We start from the raw sequence: 26,721 nt of genomic DNA, 5'->3' as shown, positions 1-26,721 counted from the left end.
TCAGGTTACCGTAATTCTCATTCTTTACATTCAGTGTAGGAACTGTAGGTATTAGTAGGCAGAGGATTTCAAATGAAACAGTTCGCACCAAATTAGAGAGAGAATTTGGAATCTGCTGGTCTTCCAGGCGGAGCTCTTTTAATCCTGTTGCAGTCTGTGCACAATCTTTCTACAGATCTAAACTTGACTGTGATCTCCAGATCAGATCAGATCTCACAGGTTTCCTTTACATTCCTAAATGTTTTGGTGAAGTCTAATAAAAACTCACACCAGTATGCCCAAAAACAGTTTCTCAGAGCACACAATGACTTGTGAAGATAATGAGCTACGCGACAGAAAGACTGACAATGAAAGACGGACTGCAGCAATATCATGCAGACATACTCTATGGTGAACATAAGCTGCACCATAACAACATGTCTATTCGGTGTCTTTATAATTATTGAAAATGATGTACACTCAAAATATCAATTGGTTTTGTTAAAAGCTGCTGCTAACAAACTAGATGATACTGGAGGAAAAAGAAAACCCACAGTACTTACTGCAGATCTCTCTCGTACGTCGTCTGGGGGCGAGTCCGGCGAAACGCCATTCTGCACTGCTCTGCACTGCTCCAGAAAAATCCTGTAGCTGCAGGACATAATCTTCACTTCAGCATTCTTCAACCCTTAATTTCACACATTCAGGGAAAAACCTAACTGTTAGCCCACCACCTCAGATTTAACCCTGGTGATTTGTTTTACCGTAGCTTCAGGAATTCTCCCAAGTGCACTTCAGAATACCAAGCCCAACCACCTCAAAGTCAAACACAAAACACCAAGCAAGTGGCTGTAAACACTGAAGGAAAACCATTCTTGTCCCTAAGGAAATTACAGCTGAGCTGAGACAGTATGCACTGTAAGGGAATTTTCAGCTGTGAATCTGAAAACTTTTTTTTTCTTGTCTAAAACAAAAATCTAATTTAAATCATAAATATTTTAGTCTTCCTTGTAATGGTTGTAATGAATGGATGTGTCTCTGGTCCTGGAGGATCGCAGACTGAGTGCTCCAGTATCTGTATTGATCTAATTGATCAATTTTGGCAAGTGTAGGTTAAGTTGTCTTATTATGAAATAATATTCAGGGTTGATGACCGAAAAGGCAGTGGTCCAACACCGTGTGTGAAGGGCCAGCACGTCTGTAGGTTTTCTGGGTCTCTTTATTGCAGGAGCACCTGACAGCCTTGGAGAACTTGGTTAACTGGTTCCATTAGCAAGCTGACAATATTCACTTATAAGACAATCACATCGCCACAATGGGGCATGATCTTGTCCCAGGATAAGCACTGTTGGGCTTTTTCAGTGCTGGGATTATAGAGTTATATGGAAAACCAGTTTACTGCTGTAGATAGAGCTGGTGGACCAGTTTCTATTGACACTTTGAGTTTAGCAATAACTGTTTTGTTGCTTTTTCTTTATTTGCAAAGATCTCGAAAAGTAACTTTGATCTTCTACTCAAAAGAAAACCTTTCTTCCAGCTGGGAAAAATTGCATCTCATGTTAAAAAAAATATGTAAAATGATTGTCACTGTTTGCCTTGAACAAGACACAGATTGTCCAGAGCTGGGGTTCTTTCAGTCCTTGAGCCCTGGTTGGCGGAATAATCCGCCAGGAACTTCAATATCCTCGGATTCTCCTGCAACAGGAGGCCTGGACATCTGGCGTGAGGCAGTGGAACTCGGCGTCACTGTTTGAACAGGTAAGGGGCGGTTTGAGCTGGGAAGCTCCTGTGAGGCCGTGAACACAGCCCGGGAGAGACAGCTGTGCCTGTGGCCCCTGCTCTGGACAAAGCACAGAAGATGACAGGGGCCAGTCTGGTGCAAACTGAAATCTAACTTTGTGCCTAGGCTGAGCTAAGATCCCACTATAATGAGCACAGTCAAAATCATTATAAAACAAAATAAGGAGTATCAAAAATTGCATTCGATTTTTGCACAAAACCATGGGTTGAGTTAGCATTAATGGGTTGAGTCTAGCATTCTATGAATAGAATAATTTTATATGCCTATTTTGCACACTGTCCACGACATATTACTATAATCTCTATGTCAATTCACTGTGAAATTCATTCATGTTTGTTTCTCAACATTTCCTAAATCACTCAACATAGTTAGAAATCTCCTATAACAAGGCAGTGAGATACAGAATTTGCACCATGCGTTGTGTCTTGATTTATGATTCTGGTGAATTTGAAACATAAGAAACAGAATTGCATTCTGTGATGACAGAGCCACTCCACATGAAGCTCTCAGTATTGTGTTGCACCCAGTTCTACCTTTGATACTGTATAAAAGATCACCAGGCTCTGAACGCTGCCCTCTACCTTCCTTTACTCCAGACACCACTGTATAACATGAGCCTCATGTCATGACCCTGTATAACAGACCCTCACTGAGGGTCGGACCCTCAGTCCTAAAAATAAAGAATCTTACCACAAACGTCTCTAAAAGGTTGTGTGTATTTCAACAGGGAGGACAACATTTTTCTTCATATTCCAAGAATAGCACAGTATACCATGTCCAGTATTATCATTCATACTGACAGTTCCCTGTACGGGAACAAAAAAATCTGTATAATGGAAAATTCGATTCTCAGCATAAGAGGGGAAGCATTACAGATTCAACTCTTATTTGCCATCAATGACATTTAAACAGCACGGTTGTCTTTATCACAGTAAAGGCTTTTACCTGACAGGTTGTAAACATGTATTTGCTAAGCTTCCTAAATTTCATCTATCCATCCAATTTCTAACTGCTTTATCCAGTACGGGGTCACAGGGCACCTGAAACCCATCCTAGCGAGGCAGGGTCCACCCTGCCCCCTTCATCGCTGCCCTGTGTTCCCCACACTGTTTTATACCTACAGTACAGAACATGGCCTGCAGCAGCACTCCTCAGCTTCCTAGCTGCTTGTACAGTACTTGTGCCGTTCAAAGGGTAACGTTTGCAACAGATTATTTTTTTGTTTGTTAATTGCCGCCAGGACTAGTTCAGGCATGCACTGGTTATCCATCGCAGACATACAGATAAGAAGTCATCTTTTTTTTTAATATGGTGCATGGACTACCAGTCCAGCGCAAGGTCCTGTGTACTTAGAAACCGCTTTAAGGAGAGAACAAATCAACTCATAAATGGTCAGCTCTCTATCTCAAAGACGGCATTTTTAATTTTTTCAGGGCAAACAGTTAAGCCTCCTTCATTTTACTCATGTTCACTTTCCAAAAACATTGCCCTGCCCGTTAGCAGACCATGAGAGAGGACACCAGAGTTGGTTCTGGACATCACTTGAAACGCTCGAAAAGGCCAAAAAGTCTCTAAAATGCTTTCTGGTATGAAAGAGGGAATCATTTTCTTGAAACACCTCCATATTTTCATATTTTAATAACAAATCTCATTTACAGCTCCAATAGTATTTTTATATATAATGTTTATACATTGAAGCAGTAAAAGACAAACTCAATGAAAACAAACTAACCTGCTGCTGTGGCTGTTGAAGTCTTATTTGCTTTTAGCTGAGATGATAGGAAACATTTTTGACTTGGTCCAGAAAGGAAAGATATCTATATCAGTACGTGCCCTTTTTTAATTGTTTTTCGTAAACGGATAACCTGACTCCGCAGTCAGATATCCTGGTCTGATGTAATCTTTTCCATTTCCTTATCTGAAAATATTAGACCATCCTGGGTCTAATATTACACACACGCGTGGCGTAATATCCAAGCTCATGTCTTGTGTGATGTTGCTTCTGCTCATTCTGAACCTCTATACCAAAAAAAAAATAACAATACGTTTTGCCATGTCTTATGTGTTTGGAAACCTTTCATTTAATATTCCTCAGTGCATCGGTAGAATTGAGTTTTATCGGCAATAAGGGCGAGCACAACTATTTTTAAGATCTAAATTGATATTTCGTTAAAAGCAAGATCTCAGGTCCCTCAGTGCGCTGTCAATCGCAGGTTACGGCGCTAGGGGACTGCTCAGCTGATCTGTGCAGGATTCTCACTTTGCCCGAGAATGCGAGCACATTGAGCTGATGTGTGCTCCAACTTTCTCCCCCTTTACAATTCAAGTAGCTTCAACAGCAGATGAAAGACTTCCATTGTGCCGGAATGTATTCCGTTCTTTGTCGTTCCCGCTCCACACACACAAAAGCAACCGTAGGATGTAGGAGGGAGAAAATGCCGTTTCTTTAGAAATTCCTTGCGACACTGTCTGTCTCTGGAGGGGCAGAAGCGCGCATGTATTGAAGCACATGTCTCGGTATATATATATAAAAAACATTTTATCTGACAAGGGGGCCGTACTTCCCGACGAAGTTTTTTTTTGTTCGGTATTTCCTAGTACAGCAATTCATCCATCAGATGTGATGGCTTTTATCGTAAAGTACTGGTGTGAGCTTGTAATATGGTGTTTTATTTTCTTAATTTACGTCTTGAGTGGGAAAAATAAAATATGTTTGTCTCAGGCACGAACGGTGCATCATTTAAGCGATTCATAGTTGTAATACAACGAATTTTGTTCCAGAAATCAGAAGTACAATGCAAATACAGCTAATCTATCTTTAAACCAAGAAGGTATCGACGGCTTAGAAAGCAGCTTATTTAAAAGGCTAGGGAATCAGAGGTTTAAGGAGACATGATCTTTCAGAGGTACAAATCTTTTTTTTTTTACATCTTTCACAGTTCAGCATCAAGTATATCTAAAAGGAAAGACAACGCACAGGCTCGGTTCATATCGAATGTACACATCGACACATTTACCTCTCGCACACACACGAGTGGTCGCGTTTGATGAAGGGTTTTTTTTTTTGCGCTCTTCCCGTGTGAGAACTCCACAGGTGATTTCTCCGCCAACTGCAGGCTCCAGGTCGGTCCAATTAAAAACTCGGGGAGCGCACCGCCGGCAGGCTACGTCACCGAGCTCGCACAGGTGAGGCAGGGAGGCCGGCGGTCCGGCAGGTGTGCGGGGACGAGGTGCTTTCTGTGGGAAGTAAGTACTGTAGCTTGCGCTCAGGTGTCACAAGTAGCGGAGGAGTTGTGCACTTCAGCAAGTCGGCTTTCGTGTCTAGGTGATAGTTTAGCTGCAGTGCGAACTGAAAGACTGGTGTTCGTTTACCACAACGAGATATCGATATCGGTAATTCGCTACAGACGTTTACACCGGCTTTATTTTTAAAAATATTTTGAGTTTTAAGAGCGTGACCACATGTCGTTTTCTTTACCTGTCGTGTTAAATAAATACTGTCGTTCATTTGAGAGATAGGTGATACTACGTTGCGTTGAAACGCCAATATGGAACAATAACGAGAATTCTTGTTTTTTGTTGTTAATACAACAAGTGTTTGCATGCAACGCGTATAATTATATGCCTTTGTTGTTAAAAATTCAAAGGTGGGGGAAATATCGGAACACTCTGATCGTTCCTGAACAGTTCACTGAATATATTGTAAATTTACCAATAAGTCGCCGAGTTAGAACGCAGGGGATTTTAATTGTGCACAAACGATTAAATCAGCCTAAACGTAAAAAAGTTAAATAATTATTCCAAATGTCTAACGTGTTCATGAGATTTGTAGTAGTTTTTGCCCGTGTGCGACTCCTACACGTTATGCGTCTCTCCGTGTTTTTTTTCCTCCGATTGGAAATATCCAGAGTCGCTGGTGTGTATCTCGTATAGTTCCCTTTTACAGCAAGACAGATTGCGACATTAAAGACATTCTTACCCCCTATTAGCTCTTTAATTGCCGCTTTCAAACCGAAGTACCGAAGCATTGGAATTTACTAAATCCGGTGCGCAATTAAATCGGTATTAAATAGCAGGTAGGCCCACACGAAACCCGATTCTTCGACCAAGTCAAGTTCATCCGGACCTCGGCAATGCACGTTGATGATAACGGCTGTGGGCATCAGTAAGTCCTACAGTACTTTTGTATGAGCTTGTTTGCAGTCTGCGCACTTTTGTTTTTTACGCAGATGGCTAAAAATAGCAACAGCTGCAACTCAATACAAAGTCTGAAGCAGGACCCTTGCGTCGCTAATAATCATTAGAGGGATTTCAGGAAATGTGCGGTATAACCTCACAATGATTACCAAAGGTTAGATTCACATCTGTGAAAGGCTATTTTTGGTAGTACCATATCAAGCTGCATTTCAGAGGAATTACTTCCTTCTAAGTATATGTAGCCGATGTTCGTTGGAAGTGTAAAAAAAAAAACATAATGAGTTTGTGTACAAGGAGTTTTCACAGATCAGCAGAGAGCAGCTCAACACTGATCGTCTGTACCGGGAAACTCGTTTTCAGATCTTGTAGCAGTAATGGAGGACAAGTGCACACCTGCCCTGGAAACGGCGAATGTTTTGTCTGCTTTTTGATTCAGGTGGTAATTGCTGTTTATTCGACGTTAATTGACCGTTAGACTTCAACTGAAACATGTGAGAATACGTTTCTGGGGATGGAATTCTGCTTTCTCTGGCTTTAAAAGACGAGGCATCGAGACTGAAGATTTCTGGAGTTGTCTCATGATCAATCTCACCTGTTCAGGACATTGCCACTGCCTGCAGATTTCAGTCTGACCTCTGACCCCGGGGTCCATCTAATTTTTTAGATTGCTTTGAATTTGATGTACAGTACGTACCTGCCTGGCTGGCTTGTAATGCTTATGAACAAGTAATAGGTTTATTCCATGCTGGAAAGAGAAGAAAGAAAACACAACGTTTTGGCCGTGGAGCCTTCTTCAGGTGTGAGAAAGACAGGGCAGTAGGCAAAGGTAAAGTAGCGGGAGAACAAAGGCTGGGAGAGAGGAGGGGCTAGAGGCAGGAGCAGGGGACAGAAAGAGGCCAATCAAGAGGTGTGAAATTAAACCTACAATGAATAGAGAGAATTTAGAAGAAAAGTTGTTGTTAAGAGAATAGGGAAGGTGTGATCCTAGCTTTTTAATCCTAGAATTTTAATTTCGGTGGTCTTTCTGATGTATGAGTTCGGAAAACCGTCTTTGAGAACACAGACGGAGAGATTAGTGTGATCATGGCTATCTACCCAACTGAACTGTTGGAATGCTTATGTTTGAGTTTAAGCTGAATTCAGTATGAGGATACTTGTGAAGGCTTTGACTGTTGCCTGTTCCATTTCATGTACTTTGACTGTTTCAGACTTCTTTGATGCTCTGTGAAGAGCAAGTGTTGCAAACGTTATCCGAGGAGCTGCTGTCTCATGACCCTGCATGAATCTTGTGGACGAAGGTGTAGATTGTACATCCCGCGAAAAGAATGCAGAGCGGCGTGGTGGACGCTAAATACATCTCGACACCCGTCATTCAGATGGGATTGCCTCAATCGTTCAAGATCCCGGGGCCTAGAGTAGGTGGTGTTAACTCTGGTGCCCAACATAAATTCACTCTGAACATTTTTTAAAGCTTCCTCTTAAACAAGTTTGTAAAGTTCTATCTCACGTCCCCAGGTGATTTGTGTGGTGTTACCCAGGTGTGTGAAACACTTCAGGTAGGAGCTCCCCTCTGATACAGTATGTAAAGCCTTTTGGGATGAAAAGTGCTATAATAATGTAATTATTATCATGTACTCACGCCCCGCGATTCTCAGAGTTTGAGCTTTTGATTCTTATTAACCTTAAGTTGTCACAATATGATCAAGTACGCAGGTCTTTTCGGTTAAAGAACTTAACCAGGGTCTTCCTCCTGTATTTGATTGGTCTGCGTGTGTATACAGTAAATGTTTTGTTTCACATCTGTGGACCAGCAGAAGCTCTTATAATGGTGAGCACAGTCGCAGTCGGAGACTGCCTGCAGTGTCTTTTGAAATGGTATTTGGTGAGCTTTTAAGACCTCGGATCACTGTAAATTTTAACTTTTAAATCAAAACCTTTTCAATTTAATAATAGTTTGGGGTGTCTGTACTGTCCACTTTGGGTTGTTGTCAGTGTATATTTTTACTGTATACTAACAGGGTGCTGCTGGAATTGGTGTTTGAAAACTTGTTTATTTTAAATGCAACAGTGTTACTAAACGTTTCCATTCTACAACAGATAGCATCAGAGGTGTCTGGAAAGAGGCAGGGTGTTTCGTGTGGACAGTGAGAGGTACTCCACGGGAAAAGATACTGGCTTTTGGCTGTACAGTGTTCCTGAAGGTTAATCCTAGCTTTAGGGCACATAAAGCACAGTGCATCCTTTGTGTGTTCTACAATAAAGTCTCAAAGGCCATTCACAGAAAATGTAATTAATTTCAAGTCTTTTGAAGAGTTATAACTGGGATTCTGTTACCATTTTATGAAAGATATTTGTGGTTTTCCTATGTTTGACTTGTTCTTCAAGGTTAACAGGTAGTTTTGCGCGGCTGGATGTGTTGTTCTCCCGAGACCTTGGGTCTGCTTGGAAAAAAATGGTTCTACCTTGTAGTTTTGTGATTCTATTTTTATGAATTTTAAGTCTTTAAAAAATTATTTGGCTCGTACTGCTCATTGTTCTTGGCATGATTCACAAGTGGAGGTTTGTCGCAGTTCAGACTCTGTCAAGGGCTTTGTGAGGAAATGAAATGGTGGGTTTCACCACTTTTACTGCATCTGGTTAAGTGAGTTTTTGTAAGAGCGTGCAGCAGTAGATAAAATAGACCATTCTGGTTATTCCGAGTAAAAGCTTCCTTTTGAGGAAAGCTGTGTGGTTTGGATATGTTTGTGTCGGGGAATTGCGGAAGATCTGGGAGCAGCAGGCTGACGTGGGGCTTTTCCTGGGGCGAGTTGGAAGGGGGCGTACAGCTCCCCCGTCTGTCCCCATCGGCATCTGTGGGAGCGAGGTGGGGGAGATGCGATGCTGATCCTGGCTCTAAAATAAAGAAAAACCTCCTGATTTCCAGCACGTTAATGCTTGCCCAGTTGGAAAGCCAGCGTTCTGTTGAAAATGAGGTGTCTGAGGTGTGGCTGTGAGCACGGGTGGCGTTTTCAGTAAGCACGGCTTTGGTGGGTTTGCACAGGTCTGCGGCGGCATTTGTTGACTCGGTTTTCCCTTTCTTTATTTTTCTTGGCGGCGCAGTGGTGATGCTGGAATGCTGGGTGTAATTAAACAGTAAAGATGTTCTGTAATGGGAAGAAAAGTGCAGTTGAGCTGAGGAGGTTTGTTCCTTTACTGCCGTGTGGGTGAGAGAGAGAGGAGGAGGAGGAGGAGGAGGAAGAGGAGGAAGCATCTCTGCTGGAACAATAGCAGAAGTTTCAGGGACGTGTGACCGCAGATCAGAGCGCTCTCCATGCTGAAAGGCCACTGTGGCCTTTAACACTGCTCACAACATGGCATTGCACTTAAGCAGGTTTGTACCTATCTCAGTTTTCTACTTTTTTTAAACAATTAGTAGTTTGCACGGTTCTTACATAGGTTATGCCTGTACTATAGAGAACAATTCAAGATTATAGATTTCTTTTCAGTGTATTTAGGATATTGATGTGTGACCAAGCGAAATATGGATCTCCCTCTCTCACTTTTGAGCATGTACTATGCTCTTTACCCATAACTCTTTGCCAGTTTTTATTGCTTATCAAGTTGACTAAGAGGCATTCATTCATGCCAGACCTTATATATTCTTCTCTGCTTAAATATTTACCAAGCAGTAGGAAAATGGCAACAAGCCAAATACGGCTGTCAGGATTTGCAAAAACTGCTTTAGATGATGCCATCTCAAGCTGGTGTTGTGCTGTCCAGGGTGTGGTCCTGTCCTGTTGTCCTGTGATGGACTGGTGTCCTGTCCGGGGTGTGGTCCTGTCCTGTTCTCCTGTGATGGACTGTTGTCCTGGATGGCTGTGCTGCTCTTAAGGATCAGAGTTGTTGAAGTTGAGTAGCCATTTGAAAGTAGACAGTACATTGGTGTAAATGGCATTTATTGTTCCCATGGAGCTACTGCCCTCCATGTGTGTGTGTATATATATATATCCCGCTCTGCAGAACCTGAGCAAATGGAGGTTAAGCCCTTGTGATGAGAAAGACCTATTCCCTCTTCCTCTGCTTTTGAAGGAGCCCAAGCCATTCTGCTAGTCAACCTGATTTAAACTGGGCAGGTGTGATTATAAATTCTCCCATCTAGTAAAAGATTATTTTCTTCTGAAGTCATACTACTCTTTGGCCCTCGGTTCTATTTGTAGCTGACTCGGTGTGACGTCCCAAAGAGCTATCTGATATGTGTGTGTCAGGCGTAATGTGCAGACTGGGTGCTGGTATTGAGAGATGGGCAGCTCATGGGATAAGGGAGACCTCGTAAGAAAGCTGATCTGGAGACAAATTAGTTACAACAGATAAGCTGGGTTCATGCAGACAAATTATTTCTGTGCCCTGTTGCATTACTGTTTGATTCCTCAGACCCTAAGTAGAGTAACTCGGTAAAAGATGCATTTCTTCAGTGTCCATTCATGAGAAACTCTGAATGAAAACCTAACCCCTAAAGGAATTTGTTTTATCTATATCTAGTAACATACTAGAAGTTTCATCTTCAAGCTTGAGTTTTGTGCTTGCATTTAACAGGTGACAAAATACTTCTTTGCCACAGATCAAGGTGCAGGGTTCAGTTTTTGCTGTCATAAAGCTTTTTCTCCAGGTGCTTCAGAACATTTTTCGGTATAAAAATGATGAATGTAGGGATGACAAATGAGAAATCCAGAATCAAAAAAGTACGTTTTCAACTAAACCCTTTTGTGTTTGTTTTTCGTCACACCTACGATATGAATAAATCTCGCACCAGTATTAAGAGCTTTCTCTTTTCTGTTTTCTAAAGGAATTATTTTACACTAACCTTGTAAAGAGCAGATTTATTTTTACCGGAACCCAGTATGCTCTTTCACACCAGACAATGTTTGAAAAGGTCTGCAAGGATAACGTTTCAGCCGACCCCGGCTCGTATTTCAAACTTCTCCCACAGGCTGACATGAAGCAGTTACTTTGTGCTACTGTGCCTTGTGTTCCTGACACATTGCCGCAGACGGTCCTCTGCTGAGCTATGCTGTCACTGTGGTGGCAGGAATCAGAAACCATCATTCTTTGCCTCGGACATCAGTTGCCCTGTTCGTTGCCTGGCAGTGGAGACTGCTGACTTTCCTTCCCGTGTGCTGGAAACACGGGGGTGTGGGGTTTCTGCAAACATCCACAACAAAAGGCTAGAGAGCTTTGAGTTTAAAGGCATGCTGGACATACTGCACAGCTGTAACTGGCATTGTATCACTCAGGGAAGAATCGGCCATCTCCAGGAAGAATTTTAGTGTATTTAATGGGCAGAACCAAATTTATTTTAAACTGGTAGATTTAAATCAATCAGATTATTAGAAGGCATTTTTATTGTACTTCATGTTTTAAAGTGAAACATTATTTATATGTGGAAAATGTGTCTGTTAGGGCTGGGTCATATGGAGCCGTGTTCAGTTTTCAAGTTAGTGGCACATACGTGTGGAAAATGTGTAATAGTTATATGGTGACTTGGCTTGTATTTTTTGTGAGTCTCGCCATTATTCATCTTGTTTTGAGGTGAAGGAAAGAGTGCAAAAAATGTATTCTGCGTGGTACGTTTTTGGACCTGGATATTCCACTGTGGAGAAGCTGACCAAACCCAAAGGTTATGTTAAGAAAGTGTAAGATGCCAAATAGACAAGTATACAGTCTCTGCTGCTGAGGATCCGTCATTGTCAGAAGACATCTGCTATGTTTTACAGTGAGACCATTGTTTCCATGGTAATGCAGCTGTAAAAGTTCTCATTTCCAATGAAAATCTAAAGAAACGTTTCACATGTAACTACAGCAGTTTATGAGATTCTGAGGTTTTATTGAGAAAACATTATATAGGTAAATTCATGCTGGTGTCATGGGAGAGGGGTGACGGTGAAAGCCACAAGACTAGGTAGTGTGTGTGGCCACCACGGGAAGCCATACATCTGTGAGGCTTGCTGGGCTCTGGGCTCTAGATGGTGTCCCAGTCCTCTCCTGGAGCCTAGACCAGCATGTGGCCGTTTGCTAGGGTGAGCCACACCCCACCCCGGCTTTGTGGGATTTGGGTCTGGCGGTTGGGGCCGTTGCCCTCGTGCTGCTCGTGTATCGTGTGCCGTCATGGCAGGATGAGCTCCCAGGGAGGGTAGCCAGTCAGGTCCCGGGCACCTGATCCGTGTGGTGCTACGCGGTCAGGCTCCGGGTTCTGCCGGGGACTCGGTGCTCCTGACCCGACCATGAAAGCTGCCAACGCCACCATCGACTGTAGATCGGGTCTTATGCACAAAGAGTAACCTCTGTAATTCTGCGTCGCACACGCCGATATCCTTCAGTATTGTCAGCATGAAACTGTAAGTCCTCAGGAAAGAGGAAAGGAGCCCCTGACTGGCTGTTCCACCTGAGGACTTGCTCCAACATATCGTAGGAAGGAGATGTTTACTTGATGAACAAGGAGTTCGATTTTTTCCTTTCTTTATTTTTCCACCAGGCCTGTCACTGAGTTTCTGCTGGTAAAATCGCCTCGACGCCTGGGCCCAATCGGCACGCGCTCATTATCGATCTCCCTCCTCCTTATGGGAGGGTCATCCGGTTGCTCAGAGAGAGTGATGTCATATATATGCTGGAGTGTATATATGGGATGATGTCTAATTCTCCTCTCTCATCACCAGGCGTCAAGGTGGTTAAGGACAGCCCTTGATTTCAATCACAACGGTTTCTAACGGGCTCTCTTCATCTCACTATTTCTTCAAACTCCTTTTCGTTCCTTTCCTGACTGCCCCTCTGATTTATTTGTTTCTGCCTGTAAAGATTCAGGTTTTGCATCGACATCCTGTGGTTTGACTCTCGACCTCTTGGACGATCAGCCTGAGGAGGATACAAGGAATCGGATCCTCACCCTCCCTGAAAAGTAGGGAATTTTGGATGTGTTTGTTCCTTTATTAAAATATCCAGTTCTTCTTTTCCTTAATAGGGAAGTTTTAATAAGGGTTTCTTCATCTTATTTCATTGTCCCGTGTGTTTGACAAGCACGTGAATGCGTACTAAAAATCTTTGAAACTCCTTCTGTGGCATGTCCATAGTGTGATAGTTTTATAGGATTGAGAAAACATCTTTTCAAAGTGTTCCTTGATAGGTGATCTACTGCAGATGGAGTATGAACTGTACATTAAGGAATGGGGTTATTTAATTAACGCCAATTAAGGAAACACCAGTGCTGTAGTGTCGAGTTGCTCGGCTTTGTGAACCATGCAGAGCCTGATGAAAGTTTAATTGCAGATGTAGAAAGGTTGTGGGAGTCCTGCCCAGTCTTTCTGAATTTGGATGGGCCCTGTGTTTCTTAAAATGGATTAGACCTCCCAGTGGAATGCAGCACACTTTTAACAATGACCCGGTGTTGCATGTTCTAGGTTTTTTTTTTAAATAATGAAGGTAAAAACTGAACTTTTTCAATCTGTGTCAGGGCTGTTCTGTGTTTGCAGTTCTCATCGGAAGTCCCTTTGAGGCTAGCGAAAGGTTCATTTCATATGGCACTGTTCATCTGCCATAGTGATAGATGTGTTGCAAATGGGCTACAAAACTCTCATTGGTTATAATGTTGAATGTCGTGCAGAAGTGCTTTAGACAAAAGATTGGTATACTCTAAAATCACAGAAGAAATGGATAGTGGGGTTTGAATGTGAATTGCTAAAGTATCTGATCCAAGCTGGCACGATGAAGTTATAAAATGCTTTATTATTTTACAGATACATTTCTAACTAGCTTAAAGAATTTTGAGTTAGGTTTTGAAGATCTCTGTTCAGTTAGAGTCTGAGAGCGGTGTATTCCTGCATCATGTAAAAACTGGAAGGTTTAATAAATTGGCCTTTCTCCTTTGATTGCCAGTATGAGGTTTCTTTTCCACATACCTTGTTTGGATAAGAACAGTTACAGACGAGAGGCGGCCGTTCAAAAGTAATGCAATTTGCACACCAGACTAGTTTAATCTTTAGAAACACAGCTTGTTTGTATTTTCTGGTGCTGTCATTATCTGGGCTGTTTAATGTAATGCCATTGTTTATCTGCAAAGATGTGGAAAACTTATCTTTTTATGTGGTTTTATCTTTTTTGTTGTTGTTGTTTTTGGGGATACAGAAGTCTACAGAGGAGGGCAGCCTCGCTGAATTTATCATATGAAAGCAGTTGTGCATGGGGATTCCTGAGAGGGGGGCTAGCTGAACCATCATGTGGTAGGATTGGATTTTTAATCTTCATGTGAAATATACGGTATTGGGGAGGAAAAATGCATAACCTGTGTTTTGGTACGGCAGAAATTATGAGATTATGTTGATCCTGCTGGTCTGCCTCCTTTTTTTTTTTTGCTTTCACTCATTTTCAGTGCCTGCCAGAGTCTCGCTAAACACATTGGCTTAGGAAAGGAACTTCGGCTGCTAAGCAACTGTGAATGCTGATTTAGTCTGACAACTCTAGACACTCCCCCTCCTAGTGAGCCTCACATGGATAAGGTAACCGGTTGTTCTCCCAAGTAAACTTGGCACTTGAGCGCTGCGTGGAAATAAACTCCCGATCCGGACCTTGAACTCGGGGCAAATATCCGTGCACTTCTGACAGGGGAGCTGGCAGCTCGGAGGTGCGCAGGAGAAATGCGGGATGAGCTCTTGGCAGGGCGTTCGTAGGGAGAAGACGAATTCCTGCCTGCCTGCCTGCCTGCAAAAAAAAGAAAAGTTGCAAAGCTTATTACCGCCGCACGGCTGAGTCTGGCTGGGTGAAGAGAGCAGCCTCTCTGGAGAGGAATTTGTGTCCAGGCTGCTGTTTTGATTTTTTTTTCTTGGTGCACGCGTGGTTTAGTCTGCTTAGTGCTGTGCAAAGCAGTAATGGGCTGCATACAGGGAGCAGACGTGCTGGCAGGAAAGTGAGCAGTGCTTATACTGTACGGTAGCTCTATATGGGGCGGACAGTTCAGACCAACAGACGTCCTCTGTGTACCAGGCACACAGCGCGGTAAGTTACACCCGCAGCCCATTTTTATGAAAAGCTCCGCTGTAGAATTTTCTAAGAAAACTTCTGAAATGAGCTGCAGAGGCCTGATCGGTGTATGAAGTCGAGGTCTGACTGACGTGGTCTCTGCATTTTCTCTGCGAAAATCTCGCAGGGGAAGGGCTCTTTACAGCACACTTTCTGTGTGCTAAAAATTTTAAAACTTGTTCTTGGCCACGGTTTGGTGCTCTTTTCCTGGAAAAAGATCGGTCTCGGATAAACGAACACCATTTGACTGTCATTTAAATGATTGTTTTACTGTATGGGTTTTACAGCTGAACACATCTTCATTCATTTTCTGCTTACTGAAGTACCCATTTAAATGTATTATTTTGTAACTGCACAGTTGTGGTGTATTAGTCGTTTAATCAACTCAAGTTATGCAGTCTAGTTTTTAGAGTTTTTTTTGTTTATGGATGAGAATTAAGCAGAGTACTATGACAAGCAAATGTTTCTAAAACCAAACAATGTGCTAATGATTCTGAGATTATACAGCTCAGATTTCATTTTTACAGCCACTTACTGTGGGTAATACAAGCTCAGAGTTCAAGGTCTGTGTTTTTATGTTAAGTGTTAGTTTGGGGTGGATCTATTTCTTCAAACTTTATTGCAGACATTTGCATGACTGTAAATGACTAAGCATTCTGGCTTTTCCCAGGGTAACCTTCCATTCTCTGTAAGGTAGCAGAAGATGAAATATTGTTAAACTTTTTAAACAAATACTCAACACATTTGTTACCAAGGATGTGAATCTAATCCTGTTGTCTTTGGTAATGATTGACTACTGTATGTACGGTTCGAGTGTATTGATTGCATTGTTATAGTCCATGCAGTATTGAAGTATGTGTTCTTTGGTTGTAAATTATAGTCAGGAAATTTCCAAAACATACATTTCTTTAGAACAAACTTGTATTTCTGTGTGTTTGAGCTAGTTTAGCCTGAAACTGCTATTAGAGCTAGTTAAACTGTTCTAATAGTCAAGCTATTAGAACAGTCTAACCTAGAATATTTACACAGCAAGAACCATCATACTCCACACCTATACAAGGCGAGGACCGAAGTTAATACTTAACATCTTAATCTTCTGGGATTGTCTCCGCTTACACATGAATGAATAAGTGAAATTGTATTAGGAGTAACTTTAACCAATCAAGAGTAGCTAGAAACTCTACACTTGCACATCGTGAACACTTCAAAACTTGCATAGTAGCTGACCCAATATTATAGAGCATAGAGCATTGATTTTTAGATAATGCCATTAGCTTTTAATCCAACTGCTTTATTTTTTTCTTAAACTCTACCAGGTTAAAAATAGATCTTGGTCTCACCTTCCCTGGTTATGTACTGTGGGTAAATACAATTTTAGAACAGTTGCTTGAGGCTGGGTGCTAAATTTGTGTCAAATCGTCAGCTTCCTCAGTTACAGTACGTCTTACACCATTTTTAACTTCTCTCCAGTCCAGTAGGTTTCATTTTCTTGAAAGATTGGTGATCTAAAACAGTTCATATAAATGAGTTAGAATTAAAAAAAAAAATACATCCTAAGCATGTTGAGGCAGGCTGTGAATGAATCATTGTTATGGATAATTTACCTCGTTGGCAAAAGCAGTTCTATTTTAAGCAGAAAAAATAAAGCTTTTCTCTAAATGCCCTTCGGCAAAAGTATTGATGTAGGTATCTCAATAGATCTGAATTAATTGATGCTTAAGTGTGCATGGTGGCTCATAAGATCCATTGGAAAGACTAATGAGTCTAATATGTTTTTGAAGGAAAAATCCCATGTGATGCAAAATAAGTTGTATTTTTCCTGCAGATCTATTTTTGTTTTATAAGGGCAGGGTTGCTGGATAAATATTGGATGTAGTTGCCATTAAATCCTGTAGCATCCCGCTTCCTAAAGACACGGGGAATGTTCAGGTGGTGTCGTGACTTCGGTTTGTCCCGCTATCGAGATGCTGTCATATTTCTGTCTTGAAGGGCTGCTCAGTGTTGCTCGGCACCGGTTCGAGTGCAGAAGAAAAATGAGAAATTCATTTTGCTCGGTCAAGAAAGAAGAGAGCAAAACTTAAAATGCCGACCCTTGGGAGGGGGGGTGGGGGTGGAATGGGTCACCTTAATCAAGGTTGACGATCTGCGGTTCTCAAAGCAGGGCCAGCTGTGGTTCTCCAAACAAGTTTGAACACAACAGTCCAAAGACACACAAACTTCCAGCCTGGCTGGCTGCTAGGAGCAGACACTTGGACGGGTGCACGATCGGCTTTCCCAACAGATCGACGCGGCCGGTTTGCTTCTGTTGCCTCTCTAAAGGGTGAGCAAAGATGGAGGAGCAGCCGAACTGCGGTCTGAAATCAGCTGCAAACGGCACTGTTATACTTCAGCTGTAACAGTGCTGCTGTTTACACCCTCACACAGGATCCCTGGAGCTCACAGATCCAAGTTGCAGCTTACTGTGTGCAATTTAATCATCATCCAACTTCTTGCTGTGCTTCCCACAGGTAGCAGGAACAATACAAGCTGCTTAATATCTAAACAGATGTTTCTGTCTTCAGCTTTTCATCGCTTCAGTTTTCTCACATTTCTAGCTCATTAAATGAACGTTTCACACCCTGATGGGGCAACCGCACTAGTAAGTGCTGTTTAGAAATGGCTTTTTTGTTTTTCCTACATTTAAATGCTTGCCTTATTATTTTAGGGTTCCATGTTGAGGAAGAAATAAGCATTCCTTCCTTCCTCTTACTCGAGCAGGTTTGCCTCGAGGGACTTTAAACAAGACTCTACGGAGTTCAAGTGATCCTGAAATTACAGGAGATTAATCCGGGGGCAGCAGTCTCTCTGCTGAAATTGGATTCTTGTGTCAGAGACAAGTCTCTGCAACCGCCAGGGGGTGGGGTCTACTGTTATAAAAATACCTAGGACTTTAAGGATTGGGTTAAAAATATAGCATAAGTGCTGTTTCGTTTGTGTATATGATCACAATTATGCAACGGACCATAATCACCGACATTCTCCGTTCTGAAGCTCTTTGGAATTCTACATTCCAGCTTGATGGATTCAATCCTGAAGGTTAGGGTACAGAATGGCCAGCATGGGACATGCATACTTTGAAGTGTTCCTCATTTCTATAAATTGGTTTGCTTCCTCATCTTAATTAAAAGAACCATTTCCAAATCAATTTTAAATGCTGTGCAGATGTATCAGCATCCCTAAACAACATTTTGCTGCTTTTTAAAGAATTCCTGAGTTACAGTTTACCCTTAAAAACTGACTTTTGTGAATGCTCATTCAAATTTGAAAGCAAAAAAACAGTCCTAATTGATTATGTTCTTGTCCTACAGCAACATACATGGGGTCCTCTCTCTCATTGCATCTGACAGGAGTGCAGTAAAGCATGCACTTCTTTATTTTCTGACTATTTAGAATTGGTTTGAATTAGTGAGCCCCCGGGGAAAAGAACATGGTGATTTTTAATGCGAGCAGACAGACATTTGATTTTGGAAAAGCAGCTCTTGGTTTTTAGGTTCAATTTGTTTTCCATGTGCATTTCTGTCACTCCTTGTCAGCAAAACATTTTGTAACCGATGCATCTTGAGAGTGTGGTGCTTTCCTACAAAGTGTAACGCCGTAGTCGAAGCGTGCCAGGCTGGGTATGCACTTCAGCAACACAGGCGTGGCTCCTATGGAAAACGAATGCTCTGTACGTTGGGGAGAAATCGGCAGACAATTCCCAGAGAGATGTGCTGATCGATCGGGAGATCAGGAACACGGAAAACCAGAATGGGGGGGTCAGAAAGGGAAATGTGTGATGGAGAGCCCATAGTTTCCTTTCTATTCACCAAGATATTTAAATGAGTCATCTCCTAGAATGTGGTTCTTGAGGCTTTTGGTGTTGTGGTATTGGTCAGTGTTTATCAATAGACTGTGCAGCTCTGGTGTTTGGACATGGCAGGCAACCTGAGGATGTCAATCAGGCACTGAGAAGTCTGACCCCGGATGTGCATTCTTTCATCCCTGCCTGAATATTTTTTATGTCATTGCCTCAAAGTCTTGGGTTTAATAGGGAGCTTGTGAAGGGTGTGTGTGTGTGTGTGTGTGTGTGTGTGTGTGTGTGTGTGTGTGTGTGTGTGTGTGTGTGTGTGTGTGTGTGTGTGTGTGTGTGTGTGTCTGGGGGGGCGGATTAATTTGTGGACGAGGGCTTATGACTGCTCAAACAGTTTTGTCCTGAGCTTTTAATACTATAGGATGGGTTCACCTCGCAAGGTTGTCAAAATGGCAGTCAATGCATCTCAGTGCTGGGAATGTAAGTAATTGACTGAGAGTGTTTCTAATGGCTAGTAAGACCAACCATAAACGGAGCGCATAATAGTCAATTGAAATGTATTAAACCAAAGGTTATCGATTGTGTTCTTTCCTCACAAGCAGCAGGATATTCATGGTAGGAGTGCACCATGATGGATTGATGCAATAGCAGTTTTTTTAACCCGTTTTTTGTCAGCCACAGTATCTGGCAAAAGTGATGTCACCAACTTATTTTTGGTTTTGTGTGGATTTTAACGTTTCAGTTTTCCCGCCTGTCTAATAATGTGATCTGAGGCCATTTTAATTATACGGAAAGTTTTTATTTTCCACCAGCGCTTACAAGGTGAAAGTTCTTAAATCAAGAAAGTAGTTCAAGTGGGAAGCTGTGTCGGCATGCATGGGCTGCAGAGGAGCGCGTAAAGGTTTACTCCATACAGAAAAGAGAAGAGAAACACGGTTTGTGGAGCACACCCGAAGAAGGCTCCACAGCCGAAACATTGTTTCTCTTCTCTTTTCGGAAGGAATAAACCTTTACTTAGCTCAAGAAATCCTTGTTTGTGGAATTCCCCAACCTGGTTGCTTTGCTCTTTCTACGAAAAACCCTAAAGATACAATATTTCTTCTCAAATTCTAATGGCAGTACAGCTCAAAGTGGCTGTTTGGTGCTTTTAATGTACAAACCCACTGTGCCCAACTATCTGTCATATCTCGAAAATATTTAATATCCATATCTGCACTGCATATTCAATTTAATAGGGATTTCTAGGGAGTACTTTTACGTCAGTTTTGTAGAGACTATGCATATTCAAAGACCTAACCTTTTTAAACTGTATAAGGTGGTAGTTTTTCTTTATAGCATCAACATTCAGTTATGCTTGCAGTTATAACACTGCTGTTTGTTCTATAATACTGATCTTAAAATGCCAAAACGGAGATACACAGTATACAGGGGAGGTTATAGAGGGCAGAATGCATTGCTAGACAGTTTTCCTCCGTTGTTTCCCTGCCCTAAATAGAAATAAATATGAAACTGTTAATTGTAACCAGGTCATAAGGCTCCTCCTTATTGATTTAGAAGATGCGGTTTTTAAACGGTTGTGGTCCCATTGTCTGTAATGGATATATCACAGACTGCTGACTTCTCATCTCCTTCAGGCATTAAAAATTCAATACAGTATCATGACACAGTTAGCCTCATTATTGCAGAGGCAAGCGTGACCTGTGTGTCGAGGTATTGGTGACATGCTGCTAAAGAAACCGGAGAGGGGCTCCATTGTGTTGATACAGTCCTAATTTCCTAAATAAAGAAAATGTTCTAAATCTACATTACTTAATATATTTAGAAAGCTTTCTTTAATTCATTATATTTACTACCTTGGTTTATATCATCTCGCCAATAACAGTTAGTCCTGGCTCTGTGTGTGAAAAGTGACTTTAATGCCGAATCTGGGCAGGACTGTAGACTCAAGAAGAGAGGCTGGGGGGAAATAAAACTAAACCTCCTTTTAAAATCGTTTGAATCCCAGACTTTCAAATCCCGCTTAAACGATTTCAACAAAGCAAATAAATATCTAAAAATCTAAAATCTGTTTGTGAAAGACTTGAGGAGAATGTAGCTTTTGCCTTTTTAAATGACTTTCTGGGTACTGTGCCAACTGTGATTTAATTACTTCCAAACGTCTTGCTCGAAGTATTTGCTGAGGGTTTTGTTGGTGTTCCAGCCATAAATGTGATGAACCTGTTCTGAGCTGGTGTGGTTGAGGAAGGCAGTACAGTGGTTAAGCCCGAGAGGTTTTTGGCTCGAGCTTCTGTGTGAGTGCAGTGATCTTGAACAGAAGGCCTTTGTGTTCCTTATTATTCTAGTAGCCCAGTGAAGTCGGAACTGCCTGAGTTCTGAACTTGAGAAGGTCCTGCCTTTCTCGTTACTGAAAAGTACGAGACTAAACAACCGGCTGGTTTCTCCTCAGCTAAGCTTTATTGTTTCACCTTCTCAGGCTGTCTTAAGAGTGGATCAGGGTACAAGAAAACGCCAAAAAAGAGAAAACGGGCGAAATAGTGTAGAAAAGAAAAGAAAGAAGGGAATTGATTGTTTTTAATAGACTTTCTTCATTGATTTATGCCGTGTAATACAGGGCTCACATTTTAAATCTCCATGTGGACTTTGGATTTGTTTGTCGGTGGCTTATAAGATGTCTCCAATTGTACGAGGCTCTGCTGCACATGCTTCGGCGATAGTGTGTTTTGTGTGTTTTATTCTCATTTTATTGAGAAGAGCCGTCCACTGGTGCTGCACTTTTCTAGGCGTTCATGTACTTTTGTCCTTTGAACTGACATCGTTAGGTTGTGTTGGGTCCTGAATGGACGTGTTTGGATGTTTTTTTTTCCTTTGTGCATTTTTTAAAAATATAATGCAGTATATGCCCTGATGTGAAACCCTTAACGCTACGTAGGTGCCAGATTTATTTAAAGTCTGCTTATACATTAGGTCATGTTTAATGCATTAAGGACCTGAAATATACCATACGCTAACTTACGCGTGTTCCCAATTAATAAAACTCTTTAATTTAGGATGAACTATAAGATTAACTGGAGTAGAACTCTTCAGAAATGTGGTTGGAGACCTCTAACCTACAGTAAATTGTCATTTTGCCTTGGTGTAGCTTTCAATTTTGTGCAGTCCTATGGCTTAAACTTTTTTCTTCATTATTTGGCTAAACCAAGATTGAAGTTCATCTTTAGAACAGGTATGTGCGTGTAGTTGTGCTGTCCTGAGGTCTGACCAAGAAGTCCAGTGCTCTTCTTAACTCTCTCAATTGTGTGAAATCTTTTAAAAATCCAAGCCATGCCCTTTTCCTGAAGTTTCCTTGTTTTGTGTTTTTTCCCCACTCCAGGAAGTTAATAGAATTATATTAAGATTCATAGGGTATTGAAGTGAAACAGAAAAAAATCCTAGGAATACTGTCTCTCAGGACTCTTAAAAGTGAAATATTAATAACTAATTAAAAGTTTGCACAATTTCTCCTGTCAATTTTTTACACCGTGTTGAATTCGCCTGGTGATATGATTGTACTGGTCTTTGCAGTTATATTATGTGATTGCTGGCGAGTTGAGAATGTGACCTTTGTTTGTACTGAATTAATTGAGTTGGATACTTCCAACCTTTCTTCAGCCTCACAATAGTGCTGGTGGGACATGCGTTCAAGCTAATGAGCAGATGAACAATAAATCATTTTAGTGGACATGGTTATTTCTAATTCATGAAAGCTAGGGTGAATCAGGATTTTCACAGTCACACGACAACACTTCTCAATTCATCACTACCATCAAAGGATTTCTGGATTTTAAATTGCTGAGCAACGAACCTGTAAACCAAAAATGTTTCAATTGTTCCAAATGTGCCGTTCTTGAAAGGTGGTCACATTTTTAATACAGGCTGTTTGTAAATATTCAACACTTGGAGGGGAACCTCGCTAATTTGAAGATTCATGACGCAACAAATGTAAAGTAAGGTGTTTAGAAAATGTAATATTGTGTTTTACCCTGGACCATAGTTGTCTCGTAGTAACCCTTTGAACATTTTGATTCCCAAATGTTTTTTAATATACCTCGCATGATTTTCCCTATGGTTTTACAATAGGAAAGTCAATCACAATTTATTTTTACTGCTGCTTTTACTGTTTTATGCTGTGCTTTTCCAGGATACACTCTCCCTTTACCATGGTATAAGTACTGTCAACCTCTACAGCTTTATTAAAGTAAATACATTGTGTATTCTACTTAAAGATTTAATGCGAAAATACAGATGCTCCTAATAAAATATTCACTTTAGGGTTTATTAATCTTTTTCCAATTTAATTTTCAACTTCTCTATTTTACTTTCCAGGGATGGATCCAGATGCTGATTATTTGGGATGAATCTAGAATGTTGAAATTGCAGAATCTTGTATTTCCTGGATGAGCACGGCATGGCTACAATGAAGTTGAAGATGGTGACCAAGAAGCCAAACCCGTTGGTTAACTTCAATGTGATCTTTGAAGTGTGCAAGACAGCCTTATCCCTCTGAATGTGCTGGGATCTGTTATAAGTTGAAAGACAAATTTGGTTCGTAAGTCCTTAAATATAACCGCAAATTGCAAAATGAGTGTCAACAATGTGGGTGAGCAAAGGAAGATGGAATTTAGACTTGAAGCCTGCAATAGCAAGAGAGTCTCATTGCTGATAGGAGATCGAAATGGCAATAAGGTCCTCTGTAATACAGAGTCTCTTCCAGATTCCTTTAGAAGCATCAGTAGTTTGAGCAGTGGGAGTACAGGTAGTCCTGATGTTGAGATGATTGAGTGTGACCTGAGCATGGTGCCGCATGCAGAGGACTTTGCTGATGGCAATGTGTTTCAGAGCGATGGCTTCAATTCCACTGTGCTAAAGAAACCTGGAAGGCTTTGTGACAAAGTGGAATTACCTGATTCGGAATCTGCTGGCTGCAGCATGTCTTCACAGGAGTCCATGGAAAATTCACCCCAAAACCATCTCGGAATGGAATTGGATACATGGAATGATAATCTTGCCCTTGAGACGTCGGGCTTTCAGGAATATAGCAGTGGCCAGAATAAGTACAACGTAGACGTGTGTATAAGGTGCACAGGTTACTCTTTGGGCCGACGAATTTCTGAAACTGACGAAGAATGGCTAGAGGACGCTCCTGAAACCGAAAACCCAGGGTGTGCCAACGAGGAGGAAAACATCTCTGTGGGAACCGGACAGAGTTCCCTGGATGATCCGAGTTCTGGTGAGCTGTTAGTGAGGAGAAGCAGCTTCGATGCAAGTGGCTCCGACAAGCCTTCTAGTCTGTCTGTGGTGGAAGAGTCGAGCAGCTCTTGCAGTGTCCCTGCTGACTTGGGCAGGCTGTCGAGCGTGATGCCAGACATTTGTGGAGGTTCTCTGGAGGGGAGACGTGTGGTCAGAGACGGCATGGATGTTGGAAATTGCACTGTGGAAGCAGTCAAGGAATGCACTGGAGAATCTTTAAGCACAGACAATGGTCTGCCCCTTGAAAAGTGTTTTAGCAGTTTCCCACGTGAGATGGAAGGGACTGAAGGAAGGGTTTCTCATGCATCTTTCAGTCCAAGTAGCTGTATGAACTTGAGAGAGCCGCGTGTGGAACGTATGTCAACAAATGATGTAAGAGGCTTGAATGCTTTAGTTGGCCAAGACTGCACAGCACAGGAGACCTGTGGAGAGACGGGTGTTGATGCCGCAGATCGTGGCTCAGTTTGGGCGAGTGCGGTTGAGGTGAAGGGTCCTGAACAGTTGCAAAGTATATTGCTTCCTCCCAAAGGAGACTCGGCAGCGGAGAGCAAGACGTTTCTGGTTATTAGTTCTGAGGATTCGGATTGCAATTGCAGCGTGCAGACCTCTACTCCTCAGCCGGATTCCCGGAATGTAACTTTCTGCGTCCATTCGTTCGACAATGACGTTTCTGAGCAGCCGTCGGACATCCGCGAAGGTGATCTCGGGAGCCCGGCTCATCGGATCGTTCAGCAGCGGCCTCCCTCGCCAAAAGAGCCCACAAGAACAAAGCCGTCTGCACTGGTGGCAAGCAAAAATGCCAAAGCCGAGATTAAGAAGTTTCCTAAGCCCGACTTTAAGAATATAAAGCCTAAAGTTGTTTCGAGACCAGTCACTTTGTCAAAGACCTCAAGTTCCGCACGAGCAAAGGCTTCTCCGCGGCCCGCTGTGGCCAGCAGAGGCCCTCCCTCTCTCTCCCCTCCCAGGGACGTGCCGCAAACGGGACAGAAGAACTCTGGGTCGGGATCTTGGAAAAGTCGGAATAAGGTGGTTCTTCCCTCCGCTGCTCCGGGCAGACCACCCGCTAGCGCTTCAAACGAAATGTCCACTAGGGTGCAGAAAACGTCCTCCAGCTGTGTCCAGAAGACGGCGGACAGAGACGGCTGTGCCAACTCCTCCAGCTCTCCGACCTCTGACCCTGCGGTCGGCGGCGGCACCGCCAAACACCCGTCTAAGCAGGGCAGCCAGAACAAACCCGCTGCGTCTTCGCCGAAATCTTCGCCTCGGAAGGAGCGCACGGGATGCGGCTTGCTGTCGTCCGTCGTGCCCGAGGCAGCGCAGAATCGCATTTCGCCGGAATCGCCCCCGGACGACGTACGAGAGAGATCTGCAGTAAGTACGGTGGGTTTTCTTTTTCCTCCAGTATCATCTAGTTTGTTAGCAGCAGCTTTTAACAAAACCAATTGATATTTTGAGTGTACATCATTTTCAATAATTATAAAGACACCGAATAGACATGTTGTTATGGTGCAGCTTATGTTCACCATAGAGTATGTCTGCATGATATTGCTGCAGTCCGTCTTTCATTGTCAGTCTTTCTGTCGCGTAGCTCATTATCTTCACAAGTCATTGTGTGCTCTGAGAAACTGTTTTTGGGCATACTGGTGTGAGTTTTTATTAGACTTCACCAAAACAATGAGGAATGTAAAGGAAACCTGTGAGTTTTATCTGTACGTAAATAGTTCTTGGGAGTTGTTTTTTTTTTTTAGTTTGAATTAGTTTTGCACATGTTGATGGCAGTGCTACACTGCAGAATGGACAGGAAACGGCTTCTCTCATGAAGGACACGCGGTTCTTGGGTTCAAAGTGTGTGCAGAATGAGCACAAGTAACACAAGCTTCCTGATGGAGCTGGCCCCGAATATCCGTTTCCAGCATCTGCGAGGCGTGTTGAGAGAGCTGTGAGTAGTGGTCGGATCAGCTTTAACTTTTTTTTTTCCCCCATGGCTTTTGTGTTACACAGCCTGGCGGTATTGAGCATTTGGATACAGTGCAGTCAGTCATTAGAGGCTGGAGGATTGTTTGATTATAATGCCATTGTATGGCATCCCGTCAATACATTGATATAAAAAAAGAAAACATTAATATATGTAAAGCATTTATAGTACTAGTTTCGAATACATCATGAATATTATATGCCTACACTGCATACAGTCTCGCCTTTTTATCCATAGGGCAGCTTCAGTAATGGATTTATTCTCAATCCCGTTCAGTCTTTGAGTCTCAAAGGTGGGGTGATGCTGAAGTTTTCTCAGGCAAGATTTTTGCACGGTTTCGGTCCGCAATCAAACGCTCGTATTGGTCATGTGATGCAGTGCATATGACTTGGTAAGTTGAATATTGTTTTAAAAGAAACTCATTTAGCAAAACAAACCTTGATATACAGTATGACTTAAGTCAAAGACAAGGCACAATGTATCTGCGATTGTAGCTTCCAGGTTTAATCATTATACTCGAAATACCCTGCCTGCTAGTGAATTAATAACTGCTTTAACAAAAGCAGAAACCATGCACTCCCCCAGCCTGACGGCAGAGCGTGTTTATTCTTT

General features: G+C 42.2%; 1 protein-coding gene across 9 annotated transcripts in view; it reads left to right on the top strand.

Moving 5' to 3' along the window:
* The first annotated feature begins 4,952 nt into the window (after positions 1 to 4,952).
* mtus1a (microtubule associated tumor suppressor 1a) overlaps positions 4,953 to 26,721 on the top strand; it is a 71,570-nt gene continuing 49,801 nt past the window's right edge. For 2 of the 9 annotated variants that reach the window (XM_088635099.1, XM_088634410.1), the window contains exons 1-2: positions 14,302 to 14,995; positions 23,211 to 25,514. In XM_088635099.1, the coding sequence (XP_088491225.1) occupies positions 23,466 to 25,514 (2,049 nt within the window). In that variant the 5' untranslated portion in view covers positions 14,302 to 14,995; positions 23,211 to 23,465. Of the gene's footprint in view, positions 5,027 to 9,235; positions 9,348 to 11,355; positions 12,906 to 14,128; positions 14,224 to 14,301; positions 14,996 to 23,210; positions 25,515 to 26,721 lie in introns of those variants that run through there. The other 7 variants (XM_088634570.1, XM_088634830.1, XM_088634494.1 and 4 more) reach the window with 7 other exon arrangements.

Source organism: Lepisosteus platostomus, chromosome 1 (genome assembly GCF_059453375.1).
Source record: "Lepisosteus platostomus isolate fLepPlt1 chromosome 1, fLepPlt1.hap1, whole genome shotgun sequence".
Classification (NCBI taxonomy): Eukaryota; Metazoa; Chordata; class Actinopteri; order Semionotiformes; family Lepisosteidae; genus Lepisosteus; species Lepisosteus platostomus.
Note: the sequence above shows the minus strand (reverse complement) of the source record. Positions and strands in the feature narration are given on the sequence as shown.